General features: G+C 39.9%; 1 protein-coding gene across 2 annotated transcripts in view; it reads left to right on the forward strand.

Moving 5' to 3' along the window:
- MYO3B (myosin IIIB) overlaps nt 1–22,705 on the forward strand; it is a 348,697-nt gene that overhangs the window by 175,052 nt on the left and 150,940 nt on the right. For both annotated transcript variants that reach the window (XM_037849672.1, XM_037849673.1), the window contains 3 exons: nt 15,751–15,862; nt 16,783–16,945; nt 18,304–18,384. In XM_037849672.1, the coding sequence (XP_037705600.1) occupies nt 15,751–15,862; nt 16,783–16,945; nt 18,304–18,384 (356 nt within the window). The remainder of the gene's footprint in view (nt 1–15,750; nt 15,863–16,782; nt 16,946–18,303; nt 18,385–22,705) is intronic.

The raw sequence follows: 22,705 nt of genomic DNA on the forward strand, positions 1-22,705 counted from the left end.
CATTGCAATTTTTACTTAATGTTTGAAATTTAATTTTTAATTGCAAAAATAACCTATGAATACAATTTCCTTTAAAATGTTAAAATATCAGTTCCCAGCACCCTCCTTTCTCCACAGTCCCTCTCTAGAACAGCTGTGTCTTTATCCTTTCAGAATACATACACATACATACACACAAACTGCATTTTTTTTAATCTTCATTTTATTGAGATATATTCACATACCGCACAGTCATACAAAATGAATCGTACATTTGATTGTTCACATTACCATTACATAATTGTACATTCATTACCTAAATCAATCCCTGACACCTTCATTAGCACACACACAAAAATAACACGAATAATAATTAAAGTGAAAAAGAGCAATTAAAGCAAAAAACACTGGGTACCTTTGTCTGTTTGTTTGTTTGTTTGTTTCCTTCCCCATTTTTCTACTCATCCATCCATAAACTAGACAAAGGGGAGTGTGGTCCTTATGGCTTTCCCAATCCCATTGTCACCCCTCATAAGCTACATTTTTATACAATTGTCTTCGAGATTCATGGGTTCTGGGTTGTCGTTTGATAGTTTCAGGTACTCCAATTCTTTAGAACCTAAAAAGGCAAACTGCATTTTTTTCAAACTTAACTAGAATTACACTTTTCATGTCATTCTGCAACTGGCTTTTCTATTTAACATGACGTATTGGAAATATACCCATGTTGTTCCATAGGTCTGGCACATTCCTTTTAAGTCCTTATTGAATTCCATAGTACTTGTTTAGCCATTCCTCTACTGATGGATATTGACATTGTTTCCAGTTTGTAAGCCAGGCTCAATGAACAGTCTTAAATATTAAACATGTATGGCGAGGCGGGGCAAGATGGAAGACTGGTGAGCTGTATGTTTTAGTTACTCCTCCAGGAAAGTAGGTAGAAAGCCAGGAACTGCGTGGACTGGACACCACAGAGCAATCTGTCTTTGGACATACTTCATACAACACTCATGGAAATGTCGAACTGCTGAGATCAGCGAAATCTGTAAGTTTTTGCGGCCAGGGGACCCGTGCCCCTCCCTGCCAGGCTCAGTCCCGTGGGAGGAGGGGCTGTCAGCTCCGGGAAGGAGAAGGGAGAACTGCAGTGGCTGCTCTTATCGGAAACTCATTCTACTGATACAGACTCCAACCATAGATAGACAGAGACCAGACACCAGAGAATCTGTGAGCAGCCAGCCCAGCAGAGAGGAGACAGGCATAGAAAAAAAAAAAACAACAAGAAAAACTCCAAAATAAAAGCAGAGGAGTTTTAGAGTTCTGGTGAACACAGAAAGGGGAAGGGCGGAGCTCAGGCCCTAAGGCGCATATGCAAATCCCGAAGAAAAGCCGATCTCTCTGCCCTGTGGACCTTTCCTTAATGGCCCTGGTTGCTTTGTCTCTTAGCATTTCAATAACCCATTAGATCTCTGAGGAGGACCCTTTTTTTTTTTTTTTTTTTTTTTTTTTAATCCTTTTTTCTTTTTCTAAAACAATTAATCTAAGAAGCCCAATACAGAAAGCTTCAAAGACTTTCAATTTGGGCACGTCAAGTCAAGAGCAGAACTAAGAGAGCTCTGAGACAAAAGGCAATAATTCAGTGGCTGAGAAAATTCACTAAACACCACAACTTCCCAAGAAAACGGGGGTGTCCGCTCACAGCCACCATCCTGGTGGACAGGAAACACTCCTGCCCATCGCCAGACCCATAGCCCAGAGCTGCCCCAGACAACCCAGTGTGACGGAAGGGCTTCAAATAACAGGCACACACCACAAAACTGGGCGTGGACATTAGCCTTCCCTGAAACCTCAGCTGATTGTCCCAGAGTTGGGAAGGTGGAGCAGTGTGAATTAACAAAGCCCCATTCAGCAATCATTTGAGCAGACTGGGAGCCTCCCTACACAGCCCAGCAGCCCAGAACTGCCCTGAGGGGACGGCACTCACCTGTGACATAGCACAGTCACCCCTCAACAGAGGACCCGGGGTGCACAGCCTGGAAGAGGGGCCCACTTGCAAGTCTCAGGAGCCATACGCCAATACCAAGGACTTGTGGGTCAGTGGCAGAGACAAACTGTGGCAGGACTGAACTGAAGGATTAGACTATTGCACCAGCTTTAAAACTCTAGGATCACCAGGGAGATTTGATTGTTAGGGCCACCCCCCCTCCCCGACTGCCCAGAAACACGCCCCACATACAGGGCAGGCAACACCAACTACACACGCAAGCTTGGTACACCAATTGGGCCCCACAAGACTCACTCCCCCACTCACCAAAAAGGCTAAGCAGGGGAGAACTGGCTTGTGGAGAACAGGTGGCTCGTGGACGCCACCCGCTGGTTAGTTAGAGAAAGTGTACTCCACGAAGCTGTAGATCTGATAAATTAGAGATAAGGTCTTCAATAGGTCTACAAACCCTAAAAGAACCCTATCAAGTTCAGCAAATGCCACGAGGCCAAAAACAACAGAAAATTATAAAGCATATGAAAAAACCAGACGATATGGATAACCCAAGCCCAAGCACCCAAATCAAAAGACCAGAAGAGACACAGCACCTAGAGCAGCTACTCAAAGAACTAAAGATGAACAATGAGACCATAGTACGGGATATGAAGGAAATCAAGAAGACTCTAGAAGAGCATAAAGAAGACATTGCAAGACTAAATAAAAAAATGGATGATCTTATGGAAATTAAAGAAACTTTTGACCAAATTAAAAAGATTCTGGACACTCATAGTACAAGACTAGAGGAAGTTGAACAACGAATCAGTGACCTGGAAGATGACAGAATGGAAAATGAAAGCATAAAAGAAAGAATGGGGAAAAAAATTGAAAAAATCGAAATGGACCTCAGGGATATGATAGATAATATGAAACGTCCAAATATAAGACTCATTGGTGTCCCAGAAGGGGAAGAAAAGGGTAAAGGTCTAGGAAGAGTATTCAAAGAAATTGTTGGGGAAAACTTCCCAAATCTTCCAAACAACATAAATACACAAATCATAAATGCTCAGCGAACTCCAAATAGAATAAATCCAAACAAACCCACTCCGAGACATATACTGATCACACTGTCAAACACAGAAGAGAAGGAGCAAGTTCTGAAAGCAGCAAGAGAAAAGCAATTCACCACATACAAAGGAAACAGCATAAGACTAAGTAGTGACTACTCAGCAGCCACCATGGAGGCGAGAAGGCAGTGGCACGATATATTTAAAATTCTGAGTGAGAAAAATTTCCAGCCAAGAATACTTTATCCAGCAAAGCTCTCCTTCAAATTTGAGGGAGAGCTTAAATTTTTCACAGACAAACAAATGCTGAGAGAATTTGCTAACAAGAGACCTGCCCTACTGGAGATACTAAAGGGAGCCCTACAGACAGAGAAACAAAGACAGGACAGAGAGACGTGGAGAAAGGTTCAGCACTAAAGAGATTCGGTATGGGTACAATAAAGGATATTAATAGAGAGAGGGGAAAAATATGGCAAACATAAACCAAAGGATAAGATGGCTGATTCAAGAAATGCCTTCACGTTTATAACGTTGAATGTAAATGGATTAAACTCCCCAATTAAAAGATATAGATTCGCAGAATGGATCAAAAAAAATGAACCATCAATATGTTGCTTACAAGAGACTCATCTTAGACATAGGGACACAAAGAACCTGAAAGTGAAAGGATGGAAAAAAATATTTCATGCAAGCTACAGCCAAAAGAAAGCAAGTGTAGCAATATTAATCTCAGATAAAATAGACTTCAAATGCAGGGATGTTTTGAGAGACAAAGAAGGCCACTACATACTAATAAAAGGGGCAATTCAGCAAGAAGAAATAACAATCGTAAATGTCTATGCACCCAATCAAGGTGCCACAAAATACATGAGAGAAACACTGGCAAAACTAAAGGAAGCAATTGATGTTTCCACAATAATTGTGGGAGACTTCAACACATCACTCTCTCCTATAGATAGATCAACCAGACAGAAGGCCAATAAGGAAATTGAAAACCTAAACAATCTGATAAATGAATTAGATTTAACAGACATATACAGGACATTACATCCCAAATCACCAGGATACACATACTTTTCTAGTGCTCACGGAACTTTCTCCAGAATAGATCATATGCTGGGACATAAAACAAGCCTCAATAAATTTAAAAAGATTGAAATTATTCAAAGCACATTCTCTGACCACAATGGAATACAATTAGAAGTCAATAACCATCAGAGACTTAGAAAATTCACAAATACCTGGAGGTTAAACAACACACTCCTAAACAATCAGTGGGTTAAAGAAGAAATAGCAAGAGAAATTGCTAAATATTTAGAGACGAACGAAAATGAGAACACAATATACCAAAACCTATGGGATGCAGCAAAAGCAGTGCTAAGGGGGAAATTTATAGCACTAAACGCATATATTAAAAAGGAAGAAAGAGCCAAAATCAAAGAACTAATGGATCAACTGAAGAAGCTAGAAAATGAACAGCAAACCAATCCTAAACCAAGTAGAAGAAAAGAAATAACAAGGATTAAAGCAGAAATAAATGACATAGAGAACAAAAAAACAATAGAGAAGATAAATATCACCAAAAGTTGGTTCTTTGAGAAGATCAACAAGATTGACAAGCCCCTAGCTAGACTGACAAAATCAAAAAGAGAGAAGACCCATATAAACAAAATAATGAATGAAAAAGGTGACATAACTGCAGATCCTGAAGAAATTAAAAAGATTATAAGAGGATATTATGAACAACTGTATGGCAATAAACTGGACAATGTAGAAGAAATGGACAATTTCCTGGAAACATATGAACAACCTAGACTGACCAGAGAAGAAATAGAAGACCTCAACCAACCCATCACAAGCAAAGAGATCCAATCAGTCATCAAAAATCTTCCCACAAATAAATGCCCAGGGCCAGATGGCTTCACAGGGGAATTCTACCAAACTTTCCAGAAAGAACTGACACCAATCTTACTCAAACTCTTTCAAAACATTGAAGAAAATGGAACACTACCTAACTCATTTTATGAAGCTAACATCAATCTAATAACAAAACCAGGCAAAGATGCTACAAAAAAGGAAAACTACCGGCCAATCTCCCTAATGAATATAGATGCAAAAATCCTCAACAAAATACTTGCAAATCGAATCCAAAGACACATTAAAAATATCATACACCATGACCAAGTGGGGTTCATTCCAGGCATGCAAGGATGGTTCAACATAAGAAAAACAATCAATGTATTACAACACATTAAAAACTCGAAAGGGAAAAATCAATTGATCATCTCAATAGATGCTGAAAAAGCATTTGACAAAATCCAACATCCGTTTTTGATAAAAACACTTCAAAAGGTAGGAATTGAAGGAAACTTCCTCAACATGATAAAGAGCATATATGAAAAACCCACAGCCAGCATAGTACTCAATGGTGAGAGACTGAAAGCCTTCCCTCTAAGATCAGGAACAAGACAAGGATGCCCGCTGTCACCACTGTTATTCAACATTGTGCTGGAAGTGCTAGCCAGGGCAATCCGGCAAGACAAAGAAATAAAAGGCATCCAAATTGGAAAAGAAGAAGTAAAACTGTCATTGTTTGCAGACGATATGATCTTATATCTAGAAAACCCTGAGAAATCGACGATACAGCTACTAGAGCTAATAAACAAATTTAGCAAAGTAGCGGGATACAAGATTAATGCACATAAGTCAGTAATGTTTCTATATGCTAGAAATGAACAAACTGAAGAGACACTCAAGAAAAAGATACCATTTTCAATAGCAACTAAAAAAATCAAGTACCTAGGAATCAACTTAACCAAAGATGTAAAAGACCTATACAAAGAAAACTACATAACTCTACTAAAAGAAATAGAAGGGGACCTTAAAAGATGGAAAAATATTCCATGTTCATGGATAGGAAGACTAAATGTCATTGAGATGTCAATTCTACCCAAACTCATGTACAGATTCAATGCAATCCCAATCAAAATTCCAACAACCTACTTTGCAGACTTGGAAAAGCTAGTTATCAAATTTATTTGGAAAGGGAAGATGCCTCGAATTGCTAAAGACACTCTAAAAAAGAAAAACGAAGTGGGAGGACTTACACTCCCTGACTTTGAAGCTTATTATAAAGCCACAGTTGCCAAAACAGCATGGTACTGGCACAAAGATAGACATATAGATCAATGGAATCGAATTGAGAATTCAGAGATAGACCCTCAGATCTATGGCTGACTGATCTTTGATAAGGCCCCCAAAGTCACTGAACTGAGCCATAATGGTCTTTTCAACAAATGGGGCTGGGAGAGTTGGATATCCATATCCAAAAGAATGAAAGAGGACCCCTACCTCACCCCCTACTCAAAAATTAACTCAAAATGGACCAAAGATCTCAATATAAAAGAAAGTACCATAAAACTCCTAGAAGATAATGTAGGAAAACATCTTCAAGACCTTGTATTAGGCGGCCACTTCCTAGACTTTACACCCAAAGCACAAGCAACAAAAGAGAAAATAGATAAATGGGAACTCCTCAAGCTTAGAAGTTTCTGCACCTCAAAGGAATTTCTCAAAAAGGTAAAGAGGCAGCCAACTCAATGGGAAAAAATTTTTGGAAACCATGTATCTGACAAAAGACTGATATCTTGCATATACAAAGAAATCCTACAACTCAATGACAATAGTACAGACAGCCCAATTATAAAATGGGCAAAAGATATGAAAAGACAGTTCTCTGAAGAGGAAATACAAATGGCCAAGAAACACATGAAAAAATGTTCAGCTTCACTAGCTATTAGAGAGATGCAAATTAAGACCACAATGAGATACCATCTAACACCGGTTAGAATGGCTGCCATTAAACAAACAGGAAACTACAAATGCTGGAGGGGATGTGGAGAAATTGGAACTCTTATTCACTGTTGGTGGGACTGTATAATGGTTCAGCCACTCTGGAAGTCATTCTGGCAGTTCCTTAGAAAACTAGATATAGAGCTACCATTCGATCCGGCGATTGCAGTTCTCGGTATATACCCGGAAGATCGGAAAGCAGTGACACGAACAGATATCTGCACGCCAATGTTCATAGCAGCATTATTCACAATTGCCAAGAGATGGAAACAACCCAAATGTCCTTCAACAGATGAGTGGATAAATAAAATGTGGTATATACACACGATGGAATACTACGCGTCAGTAAGAAGGAACGATCTCGTGAAACATATGACAACATGGATGAACCTTGAAGACATAATGCTGAGTGAAATAAGCCAGGCACAAAAAGAGAAATATTATATGCTACCACTAATGTGAACTTTCAAAAATATAAAACAAATGGTTTATAATGTAGAATGTAGGGGAACTAGCAGTAGAGAGTAATTAAGGAAGGGGGAACAATAATCCAAGAAGAACAGATAAGCTTTTTAACGTTCTGGGGATGCCCAGAAATGACTATGGTCTGTTAATTTCTGATGGATATAGTAGGAACAAGTTCACAGAAAGGTTGCTATATTATGTAACTTTCTTGGGGTAAAGTAGGAACATGTTGGAAGTTAAGCAGTTATCTTAGGTTAGTTGTCTTTTTCTTACTCCCTTGTTATGGTCTCTTTGAAATGTTCTTTTATTGTATGTTTGTTTTCTTTTTAACTTTTTTTTTCATACAGTTGATTTAAAAAAGAAGGGAAAGTTAAAAAAAAAAAAAGAAAGGAAAACAAGGAAAAAAAAATGATGTAGTGCCCCCTTGAGGAGCCTGTGGAGAATGCAGGGGTATTCGCCTACCCCACCTCCATGGTTGCTAACATGACCACAGACATAGGGGACTGGTGGTTTGATGGGTTGAGCCCTCTACCATAAGTTTTACCCTTGGGAAGACGGTTGCTGGAAAGGAGAGGCTAGGCCTCCCTATATTTGTGCCTAAGAGTCTCCTCCTGAATGCCTCTTTGTTGCTCAGATGTGGCCCTCTCTCTCTGGCTAAGCCAACTTGAAAGGTGAAATCACTGCCCTCCCCCCTACGTGGGATCAGACACCCAGGGGAGTGAATCTCCCTGGCAACGTGGAATATGACTCCCGGGGAGGAATGTAGACCCGGCATCGTGGGACGGAGAACATCTTCTTGACCAAAAGGGGGATGTGAAAGGAAATGAAATAAGCTTCAGTGGCAGAGAGATTCCAAAACGAGCCGAGAGGTCACTCTGGTGGGCACTCTTACGCACACTTTAGACAACCCTTTTTAGGTTCTAAAGAATTGGGGTAGCTGGTGGTGGATACCTGAAACTATCAAACTACAACCCAGAACCCATGAATCTCGAAGACAGATGTATAAAAATGTAGCTTATGAGGGGTGATAATGGGATTGGGAAAGCCATAAGGACCACACTCCACTTTGTCTAGTTTATGGATGGATGAGTAGAAAAATAGGGGAAGGAAACAAACAGACAAAGGTACCCAGTGTTCTTTTTTACTTCAATTGCTCTTTTTCAATCTAATTATTATTCTTGTTATTTTTGTGTGGGTGCTAATGAAGGTGTCAGGGATTGATTTAGGTGATGAATGTACAACTATGTAATGGTACTGTAAACAATCGAAAGTATGATTTGTTTTGTATGACTGCGTGGTTTGTGAATATATCTCATATATCTCAATAAAATGATTAAAAAAAAAAAAAACAAACATGTATGGCAATTTCTCTAGGGTTGATTCTGGGCAATTAATTGATCTTTTCCAAGGGAAGATGTTGGGCTCCAGAATCTATAAAGTCATTTCAGCCCAACAAAGAAAAAAGGTGATGTAGAGGCAAGGTAGATAAGGACATGTTTCCACGGATAGACCGTGTCACCATAGGCAACTTACTTCACTTACCTGGGACTCTGATTCTCTAAGTCAATGGTTCTCCAACTCTCAGGCATGTAAGAATCACTTTAAGGGCTTGCTAAAACACAGATTGCTTGGCCCCCACCCAGTATTTATGATTCAGTAATTGTGGGAGGAGGTGCAAGAATTTACATTTATAAAAAAATTGCCAGGTCATGCTGATCCTAATGGTTAGAAAACTCCTCTTTGACAACCACTGTTCTAGGTATATGTTAAGGAGCAAATCCTGGGAAAGAGATCACAGTTGAGATTCTAAGAACCTTGAACAAACTATTTAGGGAATTTCTTAATGCAGTTGTATTGGGATATATTCACATACCAGATAATCATCCGAAGTATACAATCAGTGGTCTGTGGTATCATCACAGTTGTGCATTCATCACCACAATCACTTTTTAAACAGTTTCATTACTCCAAAAACTAAAAATAAGGATAAAAATTAAAAAGAATGCCCAAAACATCCCATACCCCTTATGGCCCCCTGTTACTTATTTAATTTTTCTCTTTATTTTCTTACTCATCTGTCCATACACTGGATAAAGGGAGTGTCTGTTGCAAGGTTTTCACAATCACACAGTCACACTGTAAAAGCTATATAGTTATACAGTCGTCTTCAAGAATCAAGACTACTGGATTACAGTTCAACAGTTTCAGGTATTTCCTTCTAGCTATCCTAATACACTAAAAACTAAAAAGTATATTTATAATAATACATAAGAATAACCTCCAGAATGACCTCTTGACTCCTTTTGAAATCTCTTAGCCACTGATACTTTATTTCGTTTCATTTCTCTTCTCCTTTTTGGTCCAAGAAGGCTTTCTCAATCCTACGATGCCAGGGCCAGGCTGATCCCCGGGAGTCATGTCCCACATTGCCAGGGAGATTTACACCCCTGGGAATCATGTCCCACATAGGGGGAGTGCAGTGAATTTGCCTGCAGAGTTGGCTTAGAGAGACAGGCCACATCTGAGCAACAAAAGAGGTTCTCTGAGGATGACTCTTAGGCACAATTATAACTAGGCTTAGCTTCTCCTTTGCAGAAGTAAGTTTCATAAGAGCAAGCCCCAAGATCGAGGGCTTGGCCTATTAAATTGGTAGTCCCCAATGCTTGCAAGAATATCAGGACTTCCCCAGGTGGGAAAGTTTAATATTTCCACATTTTACCCCAGTCCCTCAAGGGGTCTTTGCAAGTACTTTTTTATTCTCTGCCCAGATTACTCTGGGGTGTATCAGGACATCACACTAACCTGTACAAACCAACCAAATTTCACTCCCTATTCCAGGTTCCATGTAATTACAGTGTTTGAATAAACTTACCATACAAGTTAAATTAGATAGTGTGCTACAGAAAATATAAATCTTACACCAAATAAACATCTCTTCCTTTGGTCTCACAGGAAGTTGACGCTTTAAAACACAGTCAATATTATCCTTTACCCATTAGTATGATTTGCCTTAGTCCCAACCAGATCAGCTTCATTCATATCTCTGATTAAAGTCTGATCTCTTTTTCAGCTTCTTTAACAGTTGTTGTATGGGGTAATGCTGAAGAACTCTAGTTCTGAGTCTCAGGTGTCATACAGATATCTAAAGTTCCAAGGAACAACCATGTTATACACAAAGAGCTCATCATCTCAGAATTTAGAGATAACCATTACAAGTCTGGAACAGATGTAACTGCTGTAAGGGCTTACAGTCTAGGAACCTTTACAATAAGCCTCCTGCTGATAACCTAGGGGAATTTTAAAAGTCTTCCTACTTATCTGAATACAATCATAGTTACCCAAGATTTGGCACAGAATCAATAATAGACATCAGTTTTAAAATCAGAGAAACAATTCTTTAAAATCAGAGAAGTCAACATAGCTTCTTTACTAGAAGGGCTCTTAAAGGATCAACCAGTCCAATACCTAGCTAAAACTAGAATTTCTTCTACCACATTCTTGATCTTGTCAACCAGCTTCCCACTGAACACTTCCAGGGTTAAGAATTCACTCATTGGCTCCTGAGAGAGCCCATTCCATGTTTGTACATGTATGATCACCACTGTGTCCTTCCTAATACAGTGCAAGTAATCTTTCAGAAGCTTCTATCCCAGTGCTACCCTCTGGGTTTTACAAAACAAATCGTCTTCCCTTCTCTACTTGATGGCAGTCAATTATCAGGTTCCCCTAAATCAACAATTTTCAAATTTTGTCAGATATCAGAAATCACCATAGAAGTTTAGGAAAACACAGATTCCTGGACCCCAACATCCAGATTATGAGTCTGTGTCTGGACTGACCCAGGAATCCACCTTTTATGAAATCTCTGGATAATTCTGATGGAGATGGTCTGCACAGGATAGTTTAAAAGTCCCTGTTAAGTCTTTTTGTTTCTAAGCTCAATGCCCCTAACCTCTTAAGTAGTTCCTGGTGTTACATGGCTTGAGTTCCTTCACTGTCCTTGGTGCTTAGGGCTGCCTGCCCCAATACACTCACAATATACTCACCATCCCTTCACTTTGATTTATTGTTCTTCATAGCACTTATCCCTACCCTAAATGATATACTTTACAGACTTGTTTTATGTTTGTCTCCCCACTAGAATATGCTTCATGAGGGCAGGAAAATTGTCTTCCTTGTCCATTCATGTTATTCAAGCACATCCATAAGTGGCACATTAGTAGGCCCTAAATAAAGTTTTAGTTAATAAACAAATGAATAAAATGGGAATGAAAAGCCAGTTTACTTTAAAAAGTGGTGAATTGAGGTCACATGGTTATAACAAAGCCCTAAAACCATATGGATTGAATGATCCACCCTATAAGAAAATGTCTGCTTAAAGTTTTTAGAAAAAAGGAAAATAAAAATGTTTCAGTTGGTGGAATTAACCTTTAACAATTAACCTCTGAAATATCTCACTATTGATTTAGGGTTGAGCAGATCTCCATTTAGTGGTACAGATATTTTGCATGCCTTTGAGGGCAAAACTCAGATCAGAGGCATGAATCAAAGCAGCTTATTCATGTAGCTTGTGATTTCAAACACATCTTTAAAAGATGCAAATCCTTCCCAAACAATGTAAAAATGAAGGAACGTAAAGACCAATGTGAGGGTGCAAATTAAAAATGTGAAGGGGTTGGAAATAATCACAAATACCAATACAATTTTTATCTAAAATGGGTGATTGTTAGCCTTCTCACATCTCTTTCCTCTCTCCTCCAGGTGTAAGGGGAATCATTAAGGAAAATGGAGCAATTAAATTGATTATACATATTGTCTATTATGCGAAAAGCAGAGACTTCTTTGAAAATGAAAGGAAAAGCTTAGTTTTATTAGTAATTAAGGAAATGCAAAGTAAAACCACAAATACCATTTTATGCTTACTTTGGTAATAATCAATAAGTTGACAATTCATTGGCTTGGCATCAATATAGAGCAACAGAACTCTCATACTGTACTGGTTGGGGCATAAATTGGTGTAATCACTTTGGAAAGCTTTGACTTTCTTAATAAAGTCCAACATGAACATATTGCATGAACCAGTGTTTCTACTTATAAGTAGGAAAGTTGCAGCATTTTTGGAGCACATTAGACCTTTTAGAACTGTTAACTGGTCTTGGCCCTCCTTTGTATGTGAGGACTTCCTGTCCCCAACCTGTCTATGTGTTTATGCACTTTGCGTTTAACTCTGTAGCCTGCATTTTTGTACTTCTTTCTTTCTCTTTTAAAAAGATAACTTTTAGGAAAGGTAAAATCACGACTCACATACAGATACAAAACTGAACGTGTTAAAGAATTTATTTTAGTCAGGTGATATGAGGAACCCAGGCAGATGTTATAATCTGTTCAAAGGAAAAATCACAACAGCATAGGCCTACATGAAGTAAAGGAAACTGATTTTTCAACAGTGGGGAGGAAGTCAGTTAAAATCACTGTCAGGCTGGACATAATTTACATATCTATCAGTTACCAACATTTTGCAAAAAGTTGCAAAATAGCTTAAAGAGGATGAACAGGACCAGAATCTGATAACCCAGAAGGGTTCCTTACAGAGGACGTATAGTTCTCCATTGAAACACAAAAGCCTTCCTGGTATAGGAGTACCTTTGGATCCCTCATGTGTGTCAAGGAGATTCTGGCAGCTGGATAGGAAATCGGAATTGCTCCTAAGTCAAACGCCCAGTATTCCAGATCATTAGAGACACTTGCAAGTTCCAATGAGCTGTAACTTGCTGATGCATCAAAGCTCCCTGTTAGAGAATAAAAAATACTTCCAGGTATGTTCACTAAAAGCTAGAAGTAGATGCAGGTTAGATGAGTGTAAAGAGCCCCCAGACTTGGAGTTAGAAGTTCATATCTTTCACATACTAAATTTATGACTTTGAACCAGTTGCCTTCTCCCTGGTTTTCTCCTCTGCACAATGAAAAAATTGTTATTGATGACTCTAGATTTCCTTCAGGACCTAAATTTTGCAAATGTGTATTAGAGAAACAGCCGGTCCTTTACTGGCTGGTCTTATGGGAATGCGCAGTCATGCAGAATTTTGACACAGGACAGGGAAGGTGTGTTTTGTGAGTGTGAGTAAGAGCAGCTGGATTGTGATGTCCTCCATAACCAGTGTGCAGCACAGAAGTCCCAACAACTGTTGGGGAACTTAGGAAATCAGTGAACAAAGGGAGAAGAGATGATAGAGAAGGAAAGAAGTTACTAAAAAAAAAAAAAAAAAAAGAAGGCGAGAAAAAGAGAAAAAACCACCCTTCCACCAACTCATGGTTTTGCACGTGGCTTGCCCCTATCTTTCAGGACCAACATCCCCACACCCCCACACCCCTACACACACACCTGTGCTAATTCAGGTACTCATTCAGAAGATGAGTGGTTTAATCACAGAGACAGAGATCTGCTTTCTCTTAACTCAGTGTTAAGACTCCAGTCTGATAAATCTTTTGTAAGAGGTGCCTAGACCCTCAAGACAGACCTTTCCACTTAGATTATTTTGCCATTGCATATATCCTGTCCTTTTTAACTCATCAAGCTGCTTCAGGAAGAAGGTGGAATGGATCTCCCCAAAAAAGGACCTCATTGCTGGCAGACCTCTTGACTGGGTTCCTTTCAGTTAAACCCTTATCCTGGAGCCCACAAAAAGCTCAAAGTACTTTTTCACCATGGTACCTACTAGAACCCAAAATTACTCCATGAGGAAACACATCTTATTTCCATGACCTGGTTACTGTCATATTTATAACTTTTATGTTTATTTCACCTTCTTGTAGGACTGTTTATTACCCATCTTTTACTGAACTAACCTAGATATGAATGTTATTATAATAAATTAAGAGAGTTGGTTTGAAAGACTAAAAGTCAAAGTTAAGGTCTATGATGTATGTTAGTTCAGGGTACATTCTGCCTATTTAGAAATTAACAGTTGATAAGAGCCACCCACAGATGCCTGAAAAACAAGTCTAAAATCCTGCATTGTGGGACTGGAGCATATCTTGCATTCCTCTTATATCCTACACAGCACTGGGCATTCATTATGGTCTCGAGCACTCACTATGAACAAACCTTGGCTGATTAAAGCAAAGAGAGTCCATATTATAAATAGCTGGGCCTAGAGGAAAAAGTATAGGCAATCTTGGTTTTGCACTGACTTTTATACCTTAAACTATCTGTACTTCAGCTTTCCCAAGACACTTGCCCCATATAGCTTTGTCATCCTTTCCCACAATCTCCATGTCCTGCTACTGGACACAGTGTTTTTGCCATGGTCAAAGGCAAGTCGGAGAAGCCCTGACTAAAACTCTAGTCCTGGAGAAACTGGGGCTGAAGAATCTGTGCTGTTGCCATGAACTGTCCATGTAGGCCTCAGCTCATTTTCTAGCTATCCCTCCTCTTGTGTAGTATCAAAAGACACCTGCCATTAGTTGGTTCCTGAGCATGGTCAAATGACCTAACATCATCTGATCCTGGCCACCACTGGGGGTATTGCACCTCCTACCCAAACGTAGAAACTGGATACACAGAGCCTTTGAAACATTTACAGAACCTCTGAATGCAAATTCAGCATTATATTCTAACTTGTAATACAATCTTGTGGTAAGAAGATAAGATTAAATGACTCAAGGGCTAACTGGTATGTTTATTTTTACACAAAGAGAAGGATATGGTTATGTTTGGCAGGAGGAAGGAACATATTTCATATTTGGTCATTTTTTAAAAGTGATAACAGCTCTATATTTAAAAGTAATTTCAAAGTAACAGATTAGCCTTGTCTGAGTAATGGCAGGAAAATCCTTTGACAAGGAAATTAAGGTTATTTTTAAGTTTCCAAGAAAGCAAATGTAGTTTTGGTGATTAGAAACAAGAAAATATACTTACCCTACCCTTTGAGTAAGAGGTGTGGCTCAGCAGACAGAATCAGTAGTGCTAGGCTGTGATCACTTTTACTATCTACAGATTGCTTTAGATGGGACTTTTCAAAACAGAGGTAAATTATATAGTGGGATTACAAGTTATTTTTATAATAGTAATACTGACATTTACCATGATGACTTGCCCTGGGAGAACTGTCTAAATTTCAGTTTTCTACCAGAGTTAGGTTCTTTGATCTTGCATGCAAAGGATACCAAATATGTATGTATTATGAATTGCAAAGTAATATTAAAAGGGAAATACACAAAGCAGGCGATAGGAAAGTAGATAAGAGCCAAATTAATAAGTATAAATTGTGTATTTTCACTACCTAGAATACTATTATTGGTGCTGAAGAAATATTTACTATTAAAAACCAAAGCATGTTGGTAGGGTCCAGAGCAATTCTACTGAATCAAATGGCTAACAATGCTTAATTTTGCTTTTATTTCTTGTAGGTATTATTACTTAGCATTCAGAGCACATCAGACACCTCTTGCTAGCAAAGAGAACTGTATCACTATCTTGGAAAAATCCAGATTAAACCACTGGGTTCTGGGAAAAACAAAGGTAAGCTTTTTCTTTGGTGTTCAGATTATATTACGTGCGATGCCTACTGTTTGCCTTTGTCTCTGTTGTGACATGAATGTCTCTGTAGCTTAACAGACAAGATTCCAACCTAGCAGTGATCTTTGCAGGTCTTGGGTCAGGAATCTCCTGATTTTACAGACAAGTAGAGGAGGATTTGCCTCCTGTTCTGTATGTAGTTTGAGAGCCATTTAGCATTTCTAGAGTGAGATCTTTAAGCTCATTTAAAAATATCCTTTTCCTTTGTGTTGCCTATTCTAGCATCACATTTAAAACACAAAGCATATTAATGACAATGACAAATTTCTTTTACAGTTTTGTCCAATTTTTTTGGACTTCTGTTTTGATACTTAGTACTCTATTAGTCTCATCATTTGTAGCTTTTAATTTGGGAGAACATCACATTCTTGAAGGATTCCTAGGTTTTAACAGTCCGTCCTGAATTGCCCTATAAAGCCAGCTTTAGTCTGAGTGGCAGTAGCAACACTGCTGCTCCTCAGCAGAAATGAGATCAATGTGGATTGTCCAGGTCCCTCTCGCTCCTAACTTCCACTCTTGGTCGTGTATCAGTTCTGTTGGTTAGCAGCTCCACCAGAGTCTATAGAAAAAGAGAGGAGAGATCAAGCTGAGAAAATGAAACTCGTGGCATAAGTGAACCAAACATGACTTGGAGAGCATTTGGGATCTCCTAAAACCCTGTTAATCTCATCATCTGTTTATATTAATAACCAAGGATTGACTCAGCCTTAAAAGGGGAATTGTGTTTGCCCCCAAGATGTCAGTAATATTAGCATGCCATTCCACTGCAAGGTCACTGCCATTCCACTGCAAGGTTTATTTGAATAATAGTTTTAACATTTATATTAAGGACATGATGGAGCAGAGTGAATGTCTTGTTTCAGGTTTTTCTCAGGTATTACCAGGTAGAGCAGTTAAATTTGCTGCTGCAAGAAGTCATAGGCAGAGTGGTTGTGCTGCAGGCATATACCAAGGGATGGCTTGGAGCCAGGAGATATAAAAGAGTCAGAGAGAAGAGAGAGAAGGGAGCGATTGCCATCCAGTCTGGTAAGTGTTCCAGTTCTCATAAATACTGTCCTGAATCTTGACATTTCAAACCGTTAAGTGTTGGGGACTACTCACCTGCTGCTTTTCTCAGGGGTTTCTTCCCTTCCTTCCTCCCTCCTTTCCTTCTTTTATTCCTTCCTTTCATTTTTCTTCCTTTAGCAAACATTTGAGTGCTTACTGTCAGGCAGGCCCTGTTAGGTGTTGGGGTATAGCCATGAAGAAAACTTTGGTCCCTGACCTCACAGATGAGCAAATAAGCCATTACAGTACACTGTGGTGAGTGAGACCACAGAGGCAGTACAAACCAACCAACGTCAAATCCAAATCACACAGATGTGTACTCCAGATAAGGAACGTAATGTAATTTCAGGTCCATTACCTGGTTCTCTGCATCAGAATTAGTGGTGCCATTTGTAGAATGAAACCAAGGGAACAAACTGCTAGGCTTTTCCATAAGCCCCACCCAGTCAGAGCCTCTTTGCACACATGTATGTGCCATTTATGTTACAAACAGCATTTGAGCTCTTGGATTGTGATGAGTGGTATGAAAGTGTCAGTTCTGGAATATAGAGGACAATTTCCTATGTGCTCTCTTAACCCAGAGTCATAATGTGCCTCAGTCTACTTAGGCCTTCATGATCTCACTTAGCAACTTGGAGAGTTGTGACACTCAGGCTGAGGTGAGGTGGGGAGCAAAGAGGTATCCAAGGGACTCAGAACACCCCCAGAGATTCCCTTCCTCTTTCTCTTCTGCCTCTCATCACCATTTTTCCCTTCTCCCTTCCCTTTTCATCACACATGTTGCCCTCCCTTAGCACAGTTCTGGGCATGCAGTTCACCCTCCGCAAATTTCATGGACTTACTATTCTCCTTTATTCACCTCTCTATTTTTCTCTTCCCTTCAACTTTCGTGTTTATACCTCTTCTCTCAAATAAAAAATAGATCAAAAGGGTCAGGCTATTCTAGTTCCTTCCCACCATCACCCCAAGTCCTCACTCCCAACCCACCCCTTGCCCCAAGTCCTAAAGACAAGGCTTACTCCCTGGAATTGCATGGCAGGGAACCACCTCATCTGAGATGGGGATCCCCAGTAATGCACAAATGGGATCCACATTGTTCCAGGGCACTCACTGCCTGTATGAAAAGAACCTCTTCTCAGAAGCAACTTGGAGGCTAAGCGGTAAGTTCAGAGAGGCCCTTCTTCCCCACCATACCTCATATATCTCTGCTTGTTTTGTTCAGTGACAAAGCAGGAGGGAGGAGAGGAGCAAGATATTGGAAGGAAAACAGCTTATATCAATTCTCTGGCATGCTCATAAATTAATGTCATTCCTAGCACACGGTTTTGTACTTTTAGCCTGGAGAGGATATGATGCTCGGAGAAAATTTAAGAAAATAAGCAACAGAAGGAGTGACTCTGCTGTTTATATTCAAGCAGGTAATTAAAACATCATTTTCACAGCATCCACTTGAAAATATTCTGTGACTAAGTTCATGTAAGTTTAGAAAAACTGAAAGGTTAGCAATTCAGGAGCACTGAAATACGAGTCAAGAGATGGATGCTTGTTCTGACACACCCCCTGTGTGATGATGATGCTGTTACTTAGGGAGCACTTACTGCTTGCTAGGTACTTTGCTAAGAATGCTCTGAGTAGGTACTGTTATATTGTCCATTTTATAGGACAGACAGCAACTTGCTCAAGGTCATATAGCTCATTAGAGGCAGAGCCAGCATTTGAACGTAGGTGGTTTGTATAGAGTCAATTTCACACACTGACAATTGAATAAATCCATTTCTCTCTTGGAGTCACATTTCCCTCATCTGTAAAATGAGAGCACTAGCCAAAAAGTCCTGGAAGGAGCTTTTCAATCCTGGAATTCTCTGATTACATGCAAGACCTGTCTTTCAGCGTCGGAGAGGTAGGAATAACTCCAGGACATTCCCTGCAAAATGAGGTTTCCCAAACCCCTGCCTGTGTGTGGCCAGTGTGGTTCTCTGACTTGCCAAAAGTGGCCTGAGAGCTGGGAGCTCTGGCTACTGGCTTGTCTGTCCCCACCCCACTGCCACCCTCGGCTCTGATCTTTTGTAAATGTCATTGCCCATTGTTGCTAACAGGCCTGGTCCCCTCCCTCATTTGAGACTCTGGGAGAAACAGGCCTCAGAGCATCTCAGATTCTCAGAAGCCCAGGTAATTGGAGATGGAATGAGAGAGTCCTGCAAACTTAGCAGTGAGGAGAGAGATAGGGTTTCAGATACTGTCCAGCTTGAAGCAACCACTTAAACAGCTGCAGTCTTTTCAAGGAGCTCTGTCCAAAATCTGGCTCCAGGAACACTTTTCAGAACTCTCTTAGGCCTCAGCAGTGTCCTGACATCTTCATTCAAAACCGAAATATTTGGAAGGAACGGGTTTCATTTAAATGCAAATATGCAACTTTTAGCACTATCCTCTAAGAATTCTAAACTCTGCAACTTTAAAGCCTCAGAAAGAGGGATGCAATTCTTGTTGCAACGTAAGAAAAACAATTCACAGTGCATTTGTTCACTTATTGCCTGCCTCCTAACACACACACACACACACACACACACACACAGAGTCTCCCGTTAGGAGAAGATACTAGACTGATTTCTGATCTTGCAGTTTGGTCCAAAGCCCAATGTGTGTTTAAAATATAAACTTTGAGCTTATATATTGGTGATCCCCTGAGGCCAGTACATAGAAATCATAAATCAAATTTTCCTTATCTGAAAATCATCTTCATAGTGTTCCCTGTTTTGCACTCTGTTATTGTCAAATGAATGCTGAATAAAAATGGAGCCAGGTCTGCTTTGTCAACATGGTATCAGGTGTAGGTACCATGGAAAGATGATTTTGTGTATTAGTGGAACTGGAGAGAACACCTTTCTGTAAGGTACCTACCTTTTATTGCTTTGCAAGCATCCCCCTTCCTTGGCCTGGCAGCCAGAGTGTCCCCCACCTGTCAGTGGCACGGGAACTTGTATTCACTGAGTCTACAGGGGCTTAGATGGGTATGAAGACATTGAGAATGCCATCTCTGCCCTCTCAGAAGTCGAGTGTGTCATCTAGAGCAAAAAGCAGATAGAAAGAGTCTCTTTGCCCTTCAGCCAACGCTGTGTTCTGGAATTGAGGTGCTGTTGCTTTGGTGTTAGGGTAAAGATGTATAGACAGTGCAGCAATGTTTACAATTGTGTGGGCAGTTTACATTTACTTGAGAACATTTGCCTTATCTTTCGATTCGAAGGCATGGTTATTTATCTAAAAAGCAAAGAACATGTTCTGACTTTTCAAAGCATAATCCTTTCATTGTAAGACCCTCTTCATGCTACTAGGACATTTCAGAGTAGAACAGGACCCATCAGGGAAGTTCCCTTACTTTCGAAGCCCACAGAAAGTGACCGAGGGATGTTATAACAGAACCATTTCTGGTTGTCTCTGATTATCCTCTAATTTGTTATTTTTTCAACAAATCACTTCATTTGAAATTCAGATTCTGTAGAACTCATTTGTTTGTATTCTAGTTCTAGTCTGTATATATATATTTTTAAAATGGTGTTGCTAAGATATGTTATATATTTTTTAAAAAGCAGCCCTTGAAATTTAGGAAGCATTTGGCCTACATGTTGCTACAGAGCAGTGCATATTGAAATTTGTTTTCCTTTCATCTTCTTCCCAATAAAAGCAGCCGCACGGCTTATCCCTTTAGCTTCCTCAGAACTTCCTTTCAGAATTCCCGATCTATTACAGCACATTCACATACCAGAAACAAGATGCCTTTTCATGCTGTCAACCTTTTTCATCTGAAATGTAAATTAATTCTTGCTGGTATGCCTTGACAGAGATCAAAGTCAGGGTATTAACCTTCCCAGGCTTTCTCCTCGTCAGAATCGGTCCCTAGGATGGGGCGGCTGCTGTTAGGAGGCCAGTGTCCCTGTTATCAGGCCCTCCTCCAGGCAGCCCTCGGTCTACAAGCCACTGTTTCAAAGGCTCCAGTCTCTTTGTAAATGACCTATCCTTGCTTTAAGTGAATTTGCTGGGCTAATTCTTGATAGATGAGTCTGCTCGTTTTAATTGTGGGTCCTTCACTCAGATTCCGGGAGCTTGTTTAAGTGATTCTGACAACAAGTGAGCTTGGTGTGATAGTGGGAGGGACACCATCCCTCCCCACCCCCACCCTACTCTGCCAGTGGGTCATTTATTGCCTGGCAGTCTTTGAGGTAGATCACATTTGCATTTTCAAAATAAACAGATGTCTTTCAAATACATGAGCTGGTGGTCTGGAGATCTCTGTGGGCCCAAACGGTTTGCCAGACAGTGATCAAATGCTGGAAGAGAAAACAAACTGAAAAAAATACCCTAGGTACATGAGGGTACATTTCCTAAGTGTGTAATATTACACCGACAACAAAGGGCCTTTATGAGATGTGGGGAGGACGCGGGTAGAGAGGCATGGACCCTGAGCAGAAGTATAGTTTATCAGTTCCTTTCTGGGAAAATAAAAAGTCCAAAAAACTTTGAATGGCACCTTGATGAGAAGTGGTATGTTTCTGTTGTGTTTTTATTCTTGGGTAATGCTGATAATAGGCTCTTGCCATAGGGAAACACACTCCTTTAAATGCTGAAGTATTAAAAATGTGTACTTTTTTATCAGAAAAATAAGACTACATGAATTTGTGTTAAGATAGATGGAAATTCTAAGTATCAGCTAGCAGTTATATGTCATTAGATTACTAATGTATTTGTTCTTAAATTAATTCTTAAGTTTCAGAAAGTGGACATAACTAGATTTATTCAATTAAAGAATGCTTACGCTCCTCAGTAAACAATATCAAAACAATCTGCAGGGAATTTTTTAAAGGTTTATAATGTCACATGCTTTAATTATATGAAAGCACTGGTTTTAAAATTGCTCCTCCAATTCAAGATCTGTTTTTAAAATGAGAGCAAAGTGGTGGGCTCCCCAACTATGAGGGAGGTGATGGTGGAGCCCTAGGGGCTAGGGATGGAATTTCAAAGAGTATCTCCCAGGAGGAATGACTCTTCCAGTCCCCCATCCCTCCCACAGAGAAGCAGGAAGAGCCCATAGCACATTTTCATCTAATTGCTTCAGTGCTATGGAAATTGTTGTTTCTCTTTCTGTCTGTTCTCTGATGAGCTTCCTACTTACTCCCCTCCTTGGCCCTGCTGTAAATGCAGATGTTATCAGAAGATAACAATAGCATAAAAAATGTAGACCATTTCTCCTTCTGAGGCTCTTTGGGGGGAATCCTTTCCAAAGGGTTGGCCTCAAGGTTCCATGTGGCCGAGAAGGGCACCCTCCTCACAGAGGTTGTGAACAAACATTTTAAATCAGCTGCAGCTGGGAATCACTGGGCACATCATATGAGGCCAGCTGGCCAGAGTTGGTTTCTCCCAGAGGAGAAAGCAAGCATGATATCTAGCTAGCTGCTGTCCCTCCTCCAGGGCACACTTGGATGCAAATTCTTTAAGGTCATGATAGCAATTTGACAGAGGCTTTTTAACTTCTTTAAAAGCCTGACCCTACATTATAACGGAACCAATATTGTATAAACCTCTGACTACCTGACTATATAAACCTCATTCAGGGTAAGGCACCCTCCTGGCCTTTTCTGTCTTTAAAAGGCTATTTCCTCTAGCTTTGTTGATGGGTTGGCAATCACTAGGTGGTTACAACAATTTCCTGTAACTAGATTTTCCAGAAATATCCCTAGGTCTGCAGGG

The sequence above is a fragment of the Choloepus didactylus genome, chromosome 9, assembly GCF_015220235.1.
Source record: "Choloepus didactylus isolate mChoDid1 chromosome 9, mChoDid1.pri, whole genome shotgun sequence".
Lineage (NCBI taxonomy): Eukaryota > Metazoa > Chordata > Mammalia > Pilosa > Megalonychidae > Choloepus > Choloepus didactylus.